The sequence below is a fragment of the Trichomycterus rosablanca genome, chromosome 22 (genome assembly GCF_030014385.1).
Source record: "Trichomycterus rosablanca isolate fTriRos1 chromosome 22, fTriRos1.hap1, whole genome shotgun sequence".
In the NCBI taxonomy this organism is placed as follows: domain Eukaryota; kingdom Metazoa; phylum Chordata; class Actinopteri; order Siluriformes; family Trichomycteridae; genus Trichomycterus; species Trichomycterus rosablanca.
In genome coordinates, this window is record NC_086009.1 from 8,074,438 (window position 1) to 8,093,868 (window position 19,431).

Genomic DNA, 19,431 nt, shown 5'->3' on the forward strand with positions numbered 1-19,431 from the left:
GCCTGAAATGCAGGAATGGATGTTTATTAATAAATGAAATGAAGTTGAGCAGATAAAACATGAAATATCTCAGGTTCAAACTGTCTGCAATTAAATAAAAGTCAAAGTAAATGTAAGAAACACTGTGTTTTTTTATTATTTGCATTTATCGTACTGTCCCAGCTTTTTCTGATTGGGGTTGTATTTTTTTAATTAAAGTGTAGTGAAATTGGGTATGGGATACATAAAACAGGAACCAATTGACCAATAGACTTCCTCTTTTCTGACTGGCTTAGATGAATTGTTCGCGACTCCTTTCAATATTTTACTGAGGTTTACACACATTACTCATCTTCTCCAAACATGTTCCACCATGAGTACACAGTTTTACACAGTTTCTTAGTAACAAAGAAGCTTTATCTAGAATGTAGGTGTCATAAAGTCATAAAGCCCCAAAGTTGGTGGCGGTCCGTTAAAATCGAGGTTCCACTGTATTGATAAAACGATTTCTATGGATTTGAGTGTTCCTCTGACTACAGTTGTTTTAATAGATTTGAAATGAAATCAGCTTGGCACAACCTTGAACATTGGATGGATGGATAAGATAGATAGATGGATGGATGGATGGATGGATGGATGGATGGATGGATGGATGGATGGATGGATGGATGGATGGATGGATGGTTATTTGGTTGGTTGGTAGATAGGTAGGTAGGTTTGTTTGTTTGTTTGTTTATTAGGATTTTAACGTCATGTTTTACACTGTGGTTACATTCATGACAGGAACGGTAGTTACTCATTACACAAGTTTCATCAGTTCACAAGATTATATCGAACACAGTCATGGACAATTTAGTGACTCCAGTTCACCTCACTTGCATGTCTTTGGACTGTGGGAGGAAACCAGAGAACCCAGAGGAAACCCACGCAGACACAGGGAGAACATGCAAACTCCACCCGTACTGCCCCACCTGGGGATCGAACCCAGAACCTTCTTGCTGTGAGGCGACAGTGCTACCCACTTAGCGAACGTGCTGTCCAGGTACCTACCTAGGTGGGGGGGTAGGTAGGTAGGTAGATGGATGGACGGACGGACAGACGGACTAGATAGATAGACAGATGGACAGACAGATAGACAGACAGACAGACAGATAGATACTAGATAGACAGACAGACAGACAGACAGACAGATAGATACTAGATAGACAGACTGACGGACGGACGGACAGATAGATAGACAGACAGATAGACAGACAGATAGATAGATACTACATAGACAGAGAGACTGACTGACAGATAGATAGACAGACAGACAGACAGACAGACAGATAGATAGATAGACAGATAGATACTAGATAGACAGACAGACAGACAGACAGATAGATAGATACTAGATAGACAGACAGACTGACGGACGAACGGACAGATAGATAGACAGACAGATAGATAGATAGATACTACATAGACAGAGAGACTGACTGACAGATAGATGGATAGATGGAAGGATAGATGGATGGACGGACGGACAGATAGACAGATAGACAGACAGACAGATCACTTTATTAATCCCAAAGGGAAAGTCAATTATTACAGCAGCTCGAGATACAATTAAAGCAAAAAACTATTAAGTACAAAAGTATTAAATTACAAAGTATTGAAGTATGGTTATAGAATAAAAAAAGTAGTATGTAATATAAAAACTTAAAAAAGTGTAATTGCAGTAAATATTACCGGATGAGACTGTACAGTTACATGTTTGTACATTTAAAGTATGAAAGTATGAAAGTCTAATAAATAACAAAAACAATAGTGGGCTAGTACTCTTTACCCTCCAACTGTACATATTCATACGCAGTCAAAACCTGTGGATGTGATAACTGAGAAGGACAGAAAACACCAAGAGGGACTTTGTGCTTCTGTAAAAGAGATCATACTCACCTGTTGAGAAAGAGAGCACTGTGCATGTATAAGGTATGGCAGCTTTTTACTCCAGGCTACTCGCTCTCCTCTGCTTCACGTCCTGCTGCCTGCTGCTCTTTTTTTTCCAGAATAACAGGTGGGTAGATATTTCTCCTGCTCGTGTACATATGCATATACAATTAAGCTCAGATGTTTTATACACTAGTAAAAGACATGCAAGTTATGGTATTTTTGCTTTGTTTTATTTTTGGGAAACGTTGTTACAAATGTGAGTTCTTAAGAACTCACAAGTCATATAGATATCATTTATTGCTAGTTTATTTTATCTTATCTATCACAATGCAATTAGTCATCTGGACGGTTTTTCCACTGTTTAAATGCTGTTTTGGAATAAAGTTTAAGTTGTTCATGCATGTTATAGTCATGTTTCATTGTGTTCATGGTGTTCATAGTTTTTTACTCAGCCAATGTTTCTTTGTCTGTCTGTCTGTCTGTCTGTCTGTCTGTCTGTCTGTCTGTCTGTCTGTCTGTATCAGTATGTTTCTCTGTATGTCGGTCTCTCGCTGTCTGACTGCCTGCCTTCCTTTCTGTCTCTGCCTGTCTGTTTCTCTCTCTGTTCATTTGATGCATGTATGCTGTGTCTGTGTCTCTGTCTGTCTCTGTGTATCAGTATAACTCTCTGTATGTCTGTTTCTCTCTCTGACTGCCTCTGCCTGTCTATCTGTTTTTTTTCTCTGTCTCTGCCTGTCTGTTTTTATCTATCTGTCTCTGCCTGTTTGTCTGTTTCTCTCTCTGTCTCTCTGTCTGTTCATCTGTTTCGCTCTGTCTGCCTGCCTCTTTCTCTGATTGGCACTTTGTCTGTCTCTCTCTCACACAGAGACACACACATTCACATCAGGACATGTTGTAGAAGGATAGAGTAAAGGGACACACACATTTATATTACACATGTGGTGTTTGGGTCGGGTATAAAAGTGTGTCCCTTTACTCTATCCTTCTACAACATGTCCTGATGTGAATGTGTGTGTCTCTGTGTGAGAGACAGACAGGCAGAGACAGGAAGAGAGACAGACAGACAGACAGACAGACAGACAGACAGACAGACAGACAGACAGACAGACAGACAGACAGACAGAGACGCAGACACAGCATACATGCATCAAATAAGTGTATGCAACACACACACACACATTTATATTACACATGTGGTGTTTGGGTCGGGTATAAAAGTGTGTGTGTGTGTTGCATACATTTATTTGATGCATGTATGCTGTGTCTGTCTGTCTGTCTGTCTGTCTGTCTTCCTGTCTCTGCCTGTCTGTTTTTATATATCTGTCTTTGCCTGTTTGTCTGTTTCTCTCTCTGTTTCTGTCTGTCTGTCTGTCTGTCTGTCTGTCTGTCTCTCTCTCTCTCTCTCACACACAGGGACACACACACTCACAGCAGGACATGTTGTAATAGGACAGAGTAAAGGGACACACTTTTATACCTGTGGGTTCTGTGGACCCGAACACCACATGTGTAATATAAATGTGTGTGTGTGTGTGAACTTATTAAAAATGTGTTATTTTATATGATCTTCACACAAAATGAACCAAAAGAAACGATCCTGAGGTTAAGATAATAATAAATAGCATCATTTTTCTTTTGGTAAACATTGAAAACGTGTCCCACAGACCCAAACACCACACAAGGGTTAAGTACTAAAATACGAGGGGCCGCTCAGGTGGCGCAGCGGTAAAAACACACGCTGGAACCGGAGCTGGGATCTCAAATACGTCATATCGAATCTCAGCTCTGCTGATTTGGTCAGAGCATCTCCAAAACTGCAGCTCTTGTGGGGTGTTCCTGGTCTGCAGTTGGTCAGCATCTATCAAAAGTGGTCCAAGGAAGGAACAGTAAACCGGCGACAGGGTCATGGGCGGCCAAGACTCATTGATGCACGTGGGGAGCGAAGGCTGACCCGTGTGGTCCGAATCAACAAACTGCTGAAGAAGTGAATGCTGGTTCTAATAGAAAGGTGTCAGAATACACAGCGCATCGCAGTATGTTGCGTATGGTTCTGCATAGCCGCAGACCAGTCAGGGTGTCCACCGCCGAAAGCGTCAACAATGGGCATGTGAGCATAGGAACTGGAACTGGCAGCGGTCAGTATCTATCAAAAGTGGTCCAATGAAGAAACAGTGTTAAACCAGCGACAGGGTCATGGGCAACCAAGGCTCATTGATGCACGTGGGGATTGAAGGCTGGCCCGTGTGGTCCGATCCAACAGACGAGCTACTGTAGCTCAAACTGCTGAAGACGTTAATGCTGGTTCTGATAGAAAGGTGTCAGAATACACAGTGTATCACAGTTTGTTGTGTCTGGGGCTGCATAGCCGCAGACCAGTCAGGGTTCCCATGCTGACCCCTGTCCACCGCCGAAAGCGTCAACAATGGGCACGTGAGCATAGAAACTGGACCACGGAGCAATAGAAGAAGGTGGCCTGGTCTGATGAATCACGTTTTCTTTTACATCATATGAATGGCCGGGTGCATGTGTGTCGCTTAGCTGGAGAACATGGGACGTTGTGATGTAGCCTAGCGATTGAAGTACTGGCCAAGTAATCAGAAGGTTGCTGGTTCAAGCCTCACCACTGCCAGGTTGCTGCTGTTGGGCCCTTAACCCAGACTGTACATTGTCACAGTACTGTAAGTCGCTTTGGATAAAGGCGTCTGCTAAACGCTGGAAATGGAAATGGAACACATGGCACCAGGATGCACTATGGGAACAGGATGCACTCGCAACTTACAGGAGTTAAAGGATCTGCTGCTAACATCTTGGTGCCGGATACCACAGCACACCTTCAGGGGTCGACAGGTCAAGGCTGTTTTGGCAGCAAACAGTGGACCAACACAAAATAAGAAAGGTGGTCATAATGTTATGCCTGATCGGTGTATTTTAAAGTACATGGAACAGTGGGCTTGGCCAACTTTTTGAAGAAAACCGATTCATGTCTGAACCATGTAACAGTGAAACCACCAAAACAGGTTTTAAATTCCATGATGTTGGTACACTGTGTCAAGCAAACATCAAACCAACAAAGACTTCAAAAATGCCGTATAATAAAGACAGTCAATCAGGGGTGATATTTTCTGCAGAAAAAATCTCCCCATGTCATCACTGACAACTACATGCTTGGCAATGTAGGAGCCAACACTCCTCTAAGCCATATTCCATTTGCAATAAGGTTGCGTATTAAATCCAGTTGCTTGAGATTATTAAAATTCTGGCACTACTGCCATGGCAAAAATGTTCCATCCTGCCATGACATGACCTCAACAGTATATTTTATAACATTTTTAATGATCTCTGTTGTACTTTCTTTTATTACAGTCTGCAAAAACCACATACTGATGCCATTCCTTTTAAAGCTATTTTCACCTGCAAGACCTGCAAGTAAGAACTTTGACCCATTACTCAGTTTACTGTCAGAAATAGAAAGAAACGTCTACAAAGCCAGGGCAGACTAGAACTCGCTTTCATTTGGGAAAAACCCCAAATCAGAAAAAGTTGGGACAGCATGGAAAATGCAAAAAATAAAAAACACAGAGTTTCTTACATTTACTTAGACTTTAATTTGATTGCAGACAGGATGAACATAATAATAAACATCCATTCCTGCATTTCAGGCCAGTCTGGACAGTAAAGCATTTACCACTTTGTAATGTTGCCATTCCTTTTCACCACACTTAAAAGACGTTTTGGCTTCCTGCAAACGCATCTTAAGATGTGAAACAGTTCAGGGTCGTCGTGGTCGCATTTTTCGTTTCAAAATTCTCCACACATTTTCTACTGCAGGCAGGCAGGCAGGCAGGCCAGTCCAGTACCAGTACCCTCTTCTTTCACAGCCATGCCTTTGTAATGTGTGCAGCATCTTGTTGAAAAATGCATGGACGTCCCTGGAAAAAATTACGTCTTGAAGGCAGCACATGTTGCTCTAAGATCTCAATGTACTTTTCTGCATTAATGCTGCCATCAAAGAAGTGTAAACAACCTTTGCCAAGAGCACTGACACAGCCCCATACCATGACACACCCTGGATTTTGGACTTGTTTCTGATAACAGTCTGGATGGTCCTTTTGGTCTTTGGTCCGGAGCACACGGCATCCAATTTTTTCCAAAAAAGACCTGGAATGCTGATTCATCTGACCACAATACACGTTTTCACTGTGTGATGGTCCATCCTAGATGCCTCCGAGCCCAGAGAAGTCGACACCGCTTCTGGACATGGTTAACATAAAGCTTTTTATTTGCACAGTAAAGTTTTAAGGGGCATTTGTGCATGTAACTGTGTATTGTAGTACTCGACAAAGGTTTGCCAGAGTAATCCCTCACCCATGTGGTTATATCAGCTATTGTTGAGTGGTGGTTCTAAATGCAGTGCCGTCTGAGGGATCGAAGATCACAAGCATTCAGCTTAAGCTTGCTACCTTGGCCTTTACGCACTGAAATTCCTCCCGATTCCTTAATGATATCATGCACTGTAGAGGGAGAAATATGTAAATCCCTTCCAATCTTTCTTTGAGGTTCATTGTTTTTAAACATTTCAATCATTTTCTCACACATTTGTTGACAAGCTGGAGATCCTCTGATCATCTTTGCTCATCAAAGACTCAATATTTCCTGGATGCTGCCTTTGTACCAAACCATGATTACAATCACCTGTCTAGAATCACATAATTATTTAGTTTTTTCACATCATTACTAGCTTTAAATTGCCCCCGTCCCAACTTTGTTTGGAATGTGTTGTAGGCCTGAAATTCAGGAATAAATGTATATTAACCAATAAAATGAAGTTGAGCAGATAAAACATGAAATATCTCAGGTTCAATAAATATCAGGTACACTGCATTTTTATTTTATTTGCATTTTCCATACTGTCCCAACTTTCTGATTTAGGGTTGTATTTAGATGTCAGATGAAACAAAAACATTAAGATACTGGGGAACTGCATATTAATAAAAATATAATTTCATACAGCAATGTTATGTGGACGCAGTAATGCCAATATCATCTACCTGTTACCTTTCTTGTGTGTATTTCTGTTTCAGGAAAAATAGCATTATTAGCCAACTGTTAAAAACGTACTCTCCCAGATGGAGAAGGGATGAGACCAATTTTACAAAGTTCAGGTGATCAAGCAAAACACACACTGATCAGCTATAACATTAAAACCATCTCCCTGTTTCTACACTCACTGTCCATTTTATCAGCTCCACTCCACATATAGAAGCACTTTGTAGTTCTACAATTACTGACCAAGTCCATATGTTTCTCTGCATGCTTTGTTAGCCCCCTTTCACCCTGTTCTTCAATGGTCAGGACTCTCTCAGGACCACTACAGAGCAGGTATTATTTAGGTGGTGGATCATTCTCAGCACTGCAGTGACACTGACATGGTGGTGGTGTGTTAGTGGACCACCACCATCTCAGCTGCAGTGCAGAGAATGATCCACCACCCAAATAATACCTGCTTTGTGGTGGTCCTGGGAGAGTCCTGACCATTAAAGAACAGCATGAAAGGGGGCTAACAAAGCATGGAGAGAAACAGATGGACTACAGTCAGTAATTGTAGAACTACAAAGTGCTCCTATATGGTAAGTGGAGCTGATGAAATGGACAACGTGTGTAGAAACAAGGAAGTGGTTTTAATGTTATGGCTGTATATATATATATATATACATATATAAATAAAAATAAATATATATATATATATATATATATATATATATACAGTGTATCACAAAAGTGAGTACACCCCTCACATTTCTGCAAATATTTCATTATATCTTTTCATGGGACAACACTATAGACATGAAACTTGGATATAACTTAGAGTAGTCAGTGTACAGCTTGTATAACAGTGTAGATTTACTGTCTTCTGAAAATAACTCAACACACAGCCATTAATGTCTAAATAGCTGGCAACATAAGTGAGTACACCCCACAGTGAACATGTCCAAATTGTGCTCAAATGTGTCGTTGTCCCTCCCTGGTGTCATGTGTCAAGGTCCCAGGAGTAAATGGGGAGCAGGGCTGTTAAATTTGGTGTTTTGGGTACAATTCTCTCATACTGCCCACTGGATATTCAACATGGCACCTCATGGCAAAGCACTCTCTGAGGATGTGAGAAATAGAATTGTTGCTCTCCACAAAGATGGCCTGGGCTATAAGAAGATTGCTAACACCCTGAAACTGAGCTACAGCATGGTGGCCAAGGTCATACAGCGGTTTTCCAGGACAGGTTCCACTCGGAATAGGCTTCGCCAGGGTCGACCAAAGAAGTTGAGTCCACGTGTTCGGCGTCATATCCAGAGGTTGGCTTTAAAAAATAGACACATGAGTGCTGCCAGCATTGCTGCAGAGGTTGAAGACGTGGGAGGTCAGCCTGTCAGTGCTCAGACCATACGCCGCACACTGCATCAACTCGGTCTGCATGGTCGTCATCCCAGAAGGAAGCTGACGCACAAGAAAGCCAGCAAACAGTTTGCTGAAAACAAGTAGTCCAAGAACAGGGATTACTGGAATGCCCTGTGGTCTGACGAGACCAAGATAAACTTGTTTGGCTCAGATGGTGTCCAGCATGTGTGGCGGCGCCCTGGTGAGAAGTACCAAGACAACTGTATCTTGCCTACAGTCAAGCATGGTGGTGGTAGCATCATGGTCTTGGGCTGCATGAGTGTTGCTGGCACTGGGGAGCTGCAGTTCATTGAGGGAAACATGAATTCCAACATGTACTGTGACATTCTGAAACAGAGCATGATCCCCTCCCTTCGAAAACTGGGCCTCATGGCAGTTTTCCAACAGGATAACGACCCCAAACACAACCTCCAAGATGACAACTGCCTTGCTGAGGAAGCTGAAGGTAAAGGTGATGGACTAAACCCAATTGAGCACCTGTGGCGCATCCTCAAGTGGAAGGTGGAGGAGTTCAAGGTGTCTAACATCCACCAGCTCCGTGATGTCATCATGGAGGAGTGGAAGAGGATTCCAGTAGCAACCTGTGCAGCTCTGGTGAATTCCATGCCCAGGAGGGTTAAGGCAGTGCTGGATAATAATGGTGCTCACACAAAATATTGACACTTTGGGCACAATTTGGACATGTTCACTGTGGGGTGTACTCACTTATGTTGCCAGCTATTTAGACATTAATGGCTGTGTGTTGAGTTATTTTCAGAAGACAGTAAATCTACACTGCTATACAAGCTGTACACTGACTACTCTAAGTTATATCCAAGTTTTATTTCTATAGTGTTGTCCCATGAAAAGATATAATAAAATATTTGCAGAAATGTGAGGGGTGTACTCACTTTTGTGATACACTGTATATATATATATATATATACGTATATATATATATATATATTTACCTTTTTTTCTTTAGGTCATTGCTAAACAACAAGTGTAATGCCAGTTCCAGGGCTGTAGTCACACAAGATAATACACCTCTGGGGTCAAAACTGGTGTATGATGGAGAGCCAAAAAGGTCCCTGGAAGTAAAACAAGATCTATTTAGCCAATTTGTCAAGGTATGTGGTGGTTGTGTTTATACAGATATTGTATGTACATTATGTCCAGTCGGCTGGAAACAAGGACACTCGGACGTTGGCTAACAGTGTGAGGTCTCCAGTGATTGCATTGTTGCCTCGAGTATTTCATATAAATGATTTCAAAAAGCCTTTGAGCTAGGGTGTGTCCCACAGGCTACCTGTCCCTAAATGAGACACATTGAAATTGATGCACTGGCATGTTCAGGCAACAAGGTTTAAAGGATTAACGTCAAGGGACATTTGTACCTAGGTACTGACAGCCTGGAATCAGATCAGACCAGACCAACAATGCTTTTAAAACTCTGCAGGAAGTGGCTAGGCTATAACAAGGAACAAGGATCTCAAGGTCAATACTATGGCTAGGCTATAACAAGGAACAAGGATCTCAAGGTCAATGCTATGGCTAGGCTATAACAAGGAACAAGGATCTATAGATCTACAGAAGCTATAGCAAGGAACAAATGTCTCAAGGTCAATACTATGGATAAGCTATAACAAGGATCTCAAGGTCAATACAATGATTAAGCTATAACAAGGAACAAGGGTTTCAAGGTCAGTACTATGGCTAAGCAATAACAAGGAACAAGGGTTTTAAGGTCAATACTATGACTAGGCAATTACAAGGAACAAAGATCTTAAGGTCAAGACTATGGCTAGGTAATAACAAGGAACAATTATCTCAAGGTTAAGACTATGGCTAGGTAATAACAAGGAACAATTATCTCAAGGTTAAGACTATGGCTAGGTAATAACAAGGAACAATTATCTCAAGGTCAATGCTATGGCTAAGCAAAAACAAGGAACAAGGTCAATTCCATGGCTAGGCAATAACAATGATCTCAAGGTCAATACTATGACTAGGATACAGCAAGGAACAAAGATCTCAAGGTCAATCATATGGCAAGGAACAAGGATCTCAAGGTCAATACTATGACTAGGATACAGCAAGGAACAAGGATCTCAAGGTCAATACTATGGCTAAGCAATAACAATGATCTCAAGGTCAATACTATTACTAAGATACAGCAAGGAACAAGGATCTCAAGGTCAATAATATGGCAAGGAATAAGGATCTCAAGGTCAATACTATGGTTAGACTATAACAAGGAATAAGGATCTCAAGGTCAATACTATGGTTAGGCTATAACAAGGAACAAGGATCTCAAGGTCAATTATATGGGTAGGCAATGACAAGGAACAAGGATCTCAAGGTCAATACTATGTCTAGGCTATAACAAGGAACAAGAATCTCAAGGTCAATACTATGTCTAGGTCATAACAAGGAACAAGAATCTCCAGGTCAATATTATGACTAGACAATAACAAGGAACAAGGATCTCCAGGTCAAAATTATGGCTAGGTTATAACAAGGAACAAGAATCTCCAGGTCAATATTATGACTAGACAATAACAAGGAACAAGGATCTCCAGGTCAAAATTATGGCTAGGTTATAACAAGGAACAAGGATCTCAAGGTCAATTCCATGGCTAGGCAATAATAATGATCTCAAAGTCAATACTATGACAAAGATACAGCAAGCAACAAGGATCTCAAGGTCAATCATATGGCAAGGAACAAGGATCTCAAGGTCAATACTATGGCTAGGCAATAACAATGATCGCAAGGTCAATATTATGACTAAGATACAGCAAGGAAAAGGATCTCAAGGTCAATCAAATGGCTAGGCTATAACAAGGAACATAAATCTCAAGGTCAATATTATGGCTAGGCAATAACAAGGATCTTAAGGTCAATAATATGGCTAGTGTATAGCAAGGAACAAGGATCTCAAGGTCAATACTATGGCTAGGCTATTCTTGCTCAGCATCGTAGCTTACACATTAAACACAAGCTAATTTTTCTTTCTTCTCTTCATGTTTAGGAGTCGCCCTTTGGAGATGCAACACAGAGGTCATGTTCTGTGGTGGGAAATGGAGGCATTCTTGCCAACAGCAGCTGTGGACAGAAAATTGACTCTGCCAATTTTGTGATCAGGTCCGACGGCTTTAATAGCCTTGAACAATTTTTGAAAAATTAACCATGTTCCAGACTTTGAAGCATTGTTGACTGAAGCATTAAGTTAGCTCTAATCTTAAACCCTAATATAATAAATTGAGATACCTTTTAACCAATGTACCCAAATCTTTAAACAATTTTAGTCCTCCTTCACTTTTTCTTCAAAAGAAAGAAACCAAGTCGCACAGGTGGCGCAGCGTTAAAACACGCTGGCACACCCAAGCTGGGATTTCGAATGCATCGTATCGAACCTTAGCTCTGCCATCCGGCTGGGCTGGGCGGCTACATGAACAACGATTGGCTGTTGTTTGTAGGGTGGGATTGGCCAGACCAGGGTTCCTCTGCTGGCTGATTTATGGTGCCTGAGCAGAGTTGGGGAATAATGCTCATCGGGGTGTGGCTCTCCGTGCACGAGCCTGGTCCGCATTTTAACTCACCTTGTGCAGGTGAAAAGATGCAGTGGTTACTGCACGTGTCGGAGGGGGCGTGTGTCAGTTGCGAAGCTCCTCAATCAGCAGTGGAGTGTTGTATAGGTAGAGGTAAAGCATAACGCAATCAGGGTAATTGGATATGACTAGATTAGAGGAGAAAATTGGGGGAAGAAATCTGAGAAAAAAAGACAAAAAACCCATAGAGGAACAAGAGTCTCAAGGTCAATACTAAGACTGGGCTATAACAAGGAACATGGGTCTCAAGGTCAATACTATGGCTTGGCTTTAACAAGAAACAAGGATCTCGATGTCAATACTATGGCTAGGAAACAATAATAAGGAATATTTTATGTTCCAGACTTTGAAGCATTGTTGATTGAAGCATAAAGCAATGAGACTAAATTTCAAGTTGACAAGAATGTCTAGTTAGCTCTAAATCTAAAACCCTAACATAATAAATTGAGAACAGCCCCTTTTTGGAAAGGTATCTTAACTTTTAACCAATTTACCCAAATCTTTAAACAATTTTAGTCCTCGACTTTTTCTTCAGCAGAAAGGATCCACAGAGTTATACAGAGCTCTATATGTTGCTCTTGATTTTCAATGGATCTTTTCTGCATTAATGCTGCCATCACAGAAGTGTAAATGACCTTTTCCAAGGGTAGTGACTCAAGCCCATACCATGATGGACCCTGATTTTTGGACTTGTAGTCTAGATGGTCCTTTTCGTCTTCGGTCCAGAGCACACGATGTTAATTTTTTCCAAAAAAGATCTGAAATACTGATACGTTTGACCACAATACATGTTTCCACTGGTCCATCCCAGACACCTCAGAGCCCAGAGAACTTGACGCCGCTTTTGGACATGGTTAACATAAGGCTTTGTGAATGTAAATCCATATTGTGGCCAGTGATAGCTTGGTGGTTAAGGTACTGGACTAGTATACGCAGAAGGTTGCCGGTTCAAGCCCCGCCACCACCAAGTTGCCACTGTTGGGTCCCTGAGCAAGGCCCTTAACCCTCAATTGCTCATCGTGTTCCGCTCATTGTGTAAGTCGCTTTGGATAAAAGCGTCTGCTAAATGCTGAAAGTGTAAATGTAAAAATGTAAATATTGTAGTGCTTGACAAAGGTTCACAGGTGTTTATCTTAAGCCTTAACTGCCCTTCTCCAATGTTCTGGTTCAGGTGCAATATTCCACCAGTAGGGAGTAAACATGAAAGACATGTGGGAACAAAAACACACCTTGTTACAGCCAATCCCAGCATCTTCCAGGAAAGGTAAGTAGCATATTTCCGTGGTTCTTTATAAATAAATGAATAAATAAATAAATAAATAAATGAAATGTACTGGTCAAGATGTACAACTCTTCTCTTTCCCAACCCACTGATTTGATGCCAAAAATAGTTGCGGGTTCACAATGCTCACAAATGCTGCGGGCAGGCCAGTCCAGTACCCGTACCCTCTTCTTCCGCAGCCGTGCCTTCGTAAGGTGTGCATCATGTGGTTTTGCATCGTCTTGTTGAAAAATGCATGGATGTCCCTGGAAAAGATGACGTCTTAAAGGCAGCACATGTTGCTCTAAGATCTCAACGTACTTTTCTGCATTAATGCTGCCATCACAGAAGCGTAAACGACCTTTGCCAAGGGCACTGACACACCCCCATACCATGACAGACCCTGGCTGATAACAGTCTGGATGGTCCTTTTCTTCTTTGGTCCGGAGCACACTAAGCTCTCTCTGCTTATTTTTAGGTATAAAAGCTTAGCGGAGCGACGGCGGCCGTTGGTGGAAAGCCTGCACGCCTATGGAAACTCATTGCTCTTGCTGCCTGCTTTCTCTTTTGGTTTTAATACACCCTTGTGTCTGAGAGTCCATTACACACTGGAGGACTTTAGTACAGCTGGTCCACAGGCCGTCTTTCTTAATCCGGATTATGTAAGGTGTCTTTCAAGCTTTTGGAAGGATCTGGGTCTCCGTGCACATCGCCTTAGCTCGGGGCTCATGATGGTCAGTTTGGCTATGGAGCTGTGCGATACTGTTCACCTGTATGGTTTCTGGCCATTTGAACACCATCCAGTTAATCACCAGCAACTCACCAACCACTACTACGATAACCAAAAAGTCTCAAGGGTGCACTCGATGTCTACCGAGTTTGAGCTTTTATTGAGATTTCATACCAATGGTATTGTCAATCTGCATCTAGGGGAGTGCCCAGTTTACTAATAAACTGATTTTTTTGTTCAACAGTATAGGCAGGATGAACCCCAGTTTTAAACTAGTTTTTGGTTTCAGGGGCTCGGATCACAGAATCATGCCCATTTACCTTGCCACTAATGGCTTGCAGGGGGCATTGAGGTGCAAATGGCTTGGTTGGTGGTGGAAATACATACTGTATGTTGGTGAAAATGCAGTGGTACCTTGAAACTCAACGTCAAAGTTAATGCATTCCATTGTCCCATGGACTGCATATATTTTAGGCTTCTGTAAAACAATAGGGTTGTTTTAGACACTTATACACTGAAAGTAACACTAATATAATATAAAAAAACTCTGAAATAAAAAGCTGATTCTTACAATTTCTTAGCACCCCAAGCTGTAACACAAGTTTAGAAGTGAAACAGTGAGGAAAATCCAGCTAAACACAGATACATGTGCAGCTTTCAGAGTGAACCTGATGGTTATTCCACACAAATGCAGATTCGTCTCATATGCACACTTTGATGACGTTGTCCTGCACCGTAAACGCAAACGTTGAGTTTAAGGGTACACATTTCTCAACGAAGGATTTTGAGTTTAGGGGACGTTGAGTTACAAGGTACCACTGTTTTAAAATACTGGCTGCATATTGCAGTAAATAACATTAAATAACAATAACATCTTTAGTATGTTTTGCATTATGATGCAGTATGTACAGTATGTGTGTGTATTAAGTAAACATCTAGTTAGTTATAGTTAACTATATAGTGATATTTCCTATGTGTCCAGACTTTAGGGACACCCTGTATTATTCATCTATTACAGTTTATGTTAAGGGTCTTCCTTGGGGTTGAGTTAAGGCCACTGGAGTTTCTTTACAGCAGAAAAATAAAATAAAAAAAGCATCGTTTTTTTTTATATACAGTGTATCACAAAAGTGAGTACACCCCTCACATTTCTGCAGATATTTAAGTATATCTTTTCATGGGACAACACTGACAAAATGACACTTTGACACAATGAAAAGTAGTCTGTGTGCAGCTTATATAACAGTGTAAATTTATTCTTCCCTCAAAATAACTCAATATACAGCCATTAATGTCTAAACCACCGGCAACAAAAGTGAGTACACCCCTAAGAGACTACACCCCTAAATGTCCAAATTGAGCACTGCTTGTCATTTTTCCTCCAAAATGTCATGTGACTTGTTAGTGTTACTAAGTCTCAGGTGTGCATAGGGAGCAGGTGTGTTCAATTTAGTAGTACAGCTCTCACACTCTCTCATACTGGTCACTGAAAGTTCCCACATGGCACCTCATGGCAAAGAACTCTCTGAGGATCTTAAAAGACGAATTGTTGCGCTACATGAAGATGGCCAAGGCTACAAGAAGATTGCCAACACCCTGAAACTGAGCTGCAGCACAGTGGCCAAGATCATCCAGCGTTTTAAAAGAGCAGGGTCCACTCAGAACAGACCTCGCGTTGGTCGTCCAAAGAAGCTGAGTGCACGTGCTCAGCGTCACATCCAACTGCTGTCTTTGAAAGACAGGCACAGGAGTGCTGTCAGCATTGCTGAAGAGATTGAAAAGGTGGGGGGTCAGCCTGTCAGTGCTCAGACCATACGCTGCACACTACATCAAATTGGTCTGCATGGCTGTCACCCCAGAAGGAAGCCTCTTCTGAAGTCTCTACACAAGAAAGCCCGCAAACGGTTTGCTGAAGACATGTCAACAAAGGACATGGATTACTGGAACCATGTCCTATGGTCTGATGAGACCAAGATTAATTTGTTTGGTTCAGATGGTCTCAAGCATGTGTGGCGGCAATCAGGTGAGGAGTACAAAGATAAGTGTGTCATGCCTACAGTCAAGCATGGTGGTGGGAATGCCATGGTCTGGGGCTGCATGAGTGCAGCAGGTGTTGGGGAGTTACATTTCATTGAGGGACACATGAACTCCAATATGTACTGTGAAATACTGAAGCAGAGCATGATCCCCTCCCTCCGGAAACTGGGTCGCAGGGCAGTGTTCCAGCATGATAATGACCCCAAACACACCTCTAAGACGACCACTGCTTTATTGAAGAGGCTGAGGGTAAAGGTGATGGACTGGCCAAGCATGTCTCCAGACCTAAACCCAATAGAACATCTTTGGGGCATCCTCAAGCGGAAGGTGGAGGAGCGCAAAGTCTCGAATATCCGCCAGCTCCGTGATGTCGTCATGGAGGAGTGGAAAAGCATTCCAGTGGCAACCTGTGAAGCTCTGGTAAACTCCATGCCCAGGAGAGTTAAGGCAGTTCTGGGAAATAATGGTGGCCACACAAAATATTGACACTTCAGGAACTTTCACTAAGGGGTGTACTCACTTTTGTTGCCAGTGGTTTAGACATTAATGGCTGTATATTGAGTTATTTTGAGGGAAGAATAAATTTACACTGTTATATAAGCTGCACACAGACTACTTTTCATTGTGTCAAAGTGTCATTTTGTCAGTGTTGTCCCATGAAAAGATATACTTAAATATCTGCAGAAATGTGAGGGGTGTACTCACTTTTGTGATACACTGTATATATAGCCCATACTGTTGATTATATAGTGTAACTCTGGTCATGTTACTCTACATTACTGCATTTTTCTGCTTTTGTGTGTGTGTTTTTTAATAAAGACTAAAGCCTTGCTCACATAAAAACCTATTATATGAACATCTGAATGTTTTAAATATTTTGATAAAGTTGCTATAAGGTTATAGGTTAACTGCTGATACATAGTTTTGAAAGGCACACCTGGATGTGTTTGGGTCCACAATTCATAATGCATTGTCAAAACAGAAACCAAGCCACGGGGAACCTTCCACAAAATTATCTATTGATCTCGAAATGTTGGTCCCCCTTTTGCTGCCAAAACAGCCCTGCAACTGTGATGCACTGTGTATTTTGACACCTTTCTATCAGAACCAGCATTAACTTCTTCAGCAATTTGAGCTACAGTAGCTCGTCTGTTGGATCGGACCACACGGGCCAGCCTTCGCTCCCCACGTGCGTTAATGACCCTGTCGCCGGTTTACCACTGTTCCATCCTTGGACTACTTTTGATAGATACTGACCACTGCAGACTGGGAACACCCCACAAGAGCTGCAGTTTTGGACATGCTCTGAGGCAGTCGTCTAGCCATGACAATTTGGTCCTTGTCAAACTTGCTCACATCCACCTCTTTCAAAAACTGTTGGTTGATTAGTCCTTAATTTTTAATAAAGATTACACAATTTTCTTGGTGAATAAAACAGACATGTAATTAAACTGTGCACATTTAGACCAATTTATGTCATTACCTATTTGTGTGTGTATGTATATATATATATACAGTATATATATATAGTGTATATATATATATATATATATATATATATATATATATATATATATATATATATATATATACACACACATACATACACACACAAATAAGTCAGTCATAACATAAAAACCACCTCCATGTTTCTACACTTGCTGTCCATTTTATCAGCTCCACTTAGCATGTAGGAGCACTATGTACTTCTACTGCTACTGACTGTAGTCCATCTGTTTCTCTACATACTATTTTAGCCTTTGGGACCACCAAAAAGTAGTTATTATTTAGGTGGTGGATCATTCTTAGCACTGCAGTGACACTGACATGGTGGTGGTGTGTTAGTGTGTGTTGTGCTGATATAAGGTGATCAGACAAAGCAGCGCTGATGGAGTTTTTAAACACCTCACTGTCACTGTCCCCACCCAAATAATACCTACTCTGTAGTGGTCCTAGGAGAGTCCTGACCATTGAAGAACAGCATGAAAGGGGGCTAACAAAGCATGCAGAGAAACAGATGGACTACAGTCAGTAATTGTAGAACTACAAAGTGCTTCTATATAGTAATTGGAGCTGATAAAATTGACAATGTGTGTAGAAACAAGGAGGTGGTTGTAATGTTATGGCTGATCAGCGTGTATATATATATATATATATATATATATATATATATATACATTTATACAACAGTTAGTTCCGACCGTACAATCTGATTGGTTGAGAAGCCTTCTAACCGTGCTGTTATTCGTGACAACAGCACGGGCTTTTCACACCACAACGATATTACTCCGCTGACGCGTTGCCAGTAACGACAAGCTGCATGCACACTGTTGTGATATGCCTTTAAGACGTTAAAGGGTTAACACAGAATACGGAGTTATGCTTGATGCCGTATACGCATGCGTGGGTTCAGTTTAAGGATGCAATAAAACAAAGCTCTACTGAACAGTTTATCTCCTGTATTTCTTTCCACTAATACTTCACACACAAACGTGCACGCAGGCGACACAGCTCCCGATCACGTTTTAAATCTGATATACAATCTATCGCACTGTATAGGGAACATAACCAATTGTCTAATTCACTATCTAGTGCACTGTGTAGCGAACATAAATCCGTGATGATACACATTCTAGTGCACTATGTAGGGAACTTTAATGTGTTTGTAACGCGAACAGTTAGCATAATAGCCCAGTTAGCAGCTTCTAAGAGTTCTGTTATCACCCATATATCATCTGGTGTGTGCAAGAGGTTTTTTTATTTGTTTTTTTCCCTTCGGAGGTTCTTACCTTTTTCTTGTTGTTGTTCTTACCTCCCTGAAATGAGTTTTTGCAACTTGGAATGTCTGCTTTGTAGTGTTAAACTTTATATTGGTTGTGGAACTACTTTTTGGCGGAAGGTATTGTCAATATTAAAGCATATTTATTATTAAATTTAGGGCTTCTTTGATTTATTTTCTTTATTTATTTTGTGAAAACTGTTGTATAAAAGCAATAGAACACTCGAGGTCGTGTGCTATCACGAATAACATCACGGCTGTGATATATGTCTTTGAGTAAGAGAGGCTGTATGGTGTTAAAGGCGCTGGAAAAGTAAAAAAAACATGATTCTTACAGCGCTGCATCCCTTGTCCAGATGAGAGTGGGTTCTGTGGAGAAGGTATGTGATAGCATCCTCAACCCCCACCTTTTCCGGGTAGGCAAACTGTAGTGGATCTACAGTGTGTTGTACTTGGGGTCTGAGGAGGCGGAGTAGCAGACGCTCCATGGTCTTACTGATGTGCGAGGTGAGCGCAATTGGTCTAAAGTCATTTAGCGCATTCGGACACCTCTTTTTGGGCATAGGAATAAGACACGATGTCTTCCAGAGTGTGGGGACCCTTCCTAGTCGCAGACTCATGTCCTCTGACCTGGTCTGCAGTGATGATAGGTGGAAGGGGGGAGTGGGGG

At 41.5% G+C, this 19,431-nt stretch overlaps 1 protein-coding gene across 1 annotated transcript; it reads left to right on the top strand.

Annotated features, from left to right (window-relative positions):
* Positions 1 to 1,952: 1,952 nt before the first annotated feature.
* LOC134300312 (alpha-N-acetylneuraminide alpha-2,8-sialyltransferase-like) lies at positions 1,953 to 14,165 on the top strand. Its single transcript, XM_062985031.1, has 7 exons — positions 1,953 to 2,035; positions 5,275 to 5,337; positions 6,993 to 7,073; positions 9,326 to 9,470; positions 11,375 to 11,487; positions 13,126 to 13,218; positions 13,694 to 14,165. Exons 1-7 carry the CDS (start codon positions 1,953 to 1,955, stop codon positions 14,163 to 14,165), a joined length of 1,050 nt encoding a protein of 349 aa, XP_062841101.1.
* Positions 14,166 to 19,431: the final 5,266 nt, after the last annotated feature.

Coding starts and splice junctions, on each gene's coding strand:
- LOC134300312 (XM_062985031.1), top strand. CDS start 1,953: ATGGCAGCTTTTTACTCCAGGCTACTCGCTCTCCTCTGCTTCACGTCC. Junction 2,036..5,274: donor TTTTTTTTCCAGAATAACAG/GTGGGTAGATAT, acceptor CTTTTATTACAG/TCTGCAAAAACCACATACTG. Junction 9,471..11,374: donor TATTTAGCCAATTTGTCAAG/GTATGTGGTGGT, acceptor CTTCATGTTTAG/GAGTCGCCCTTTGGAGATGC.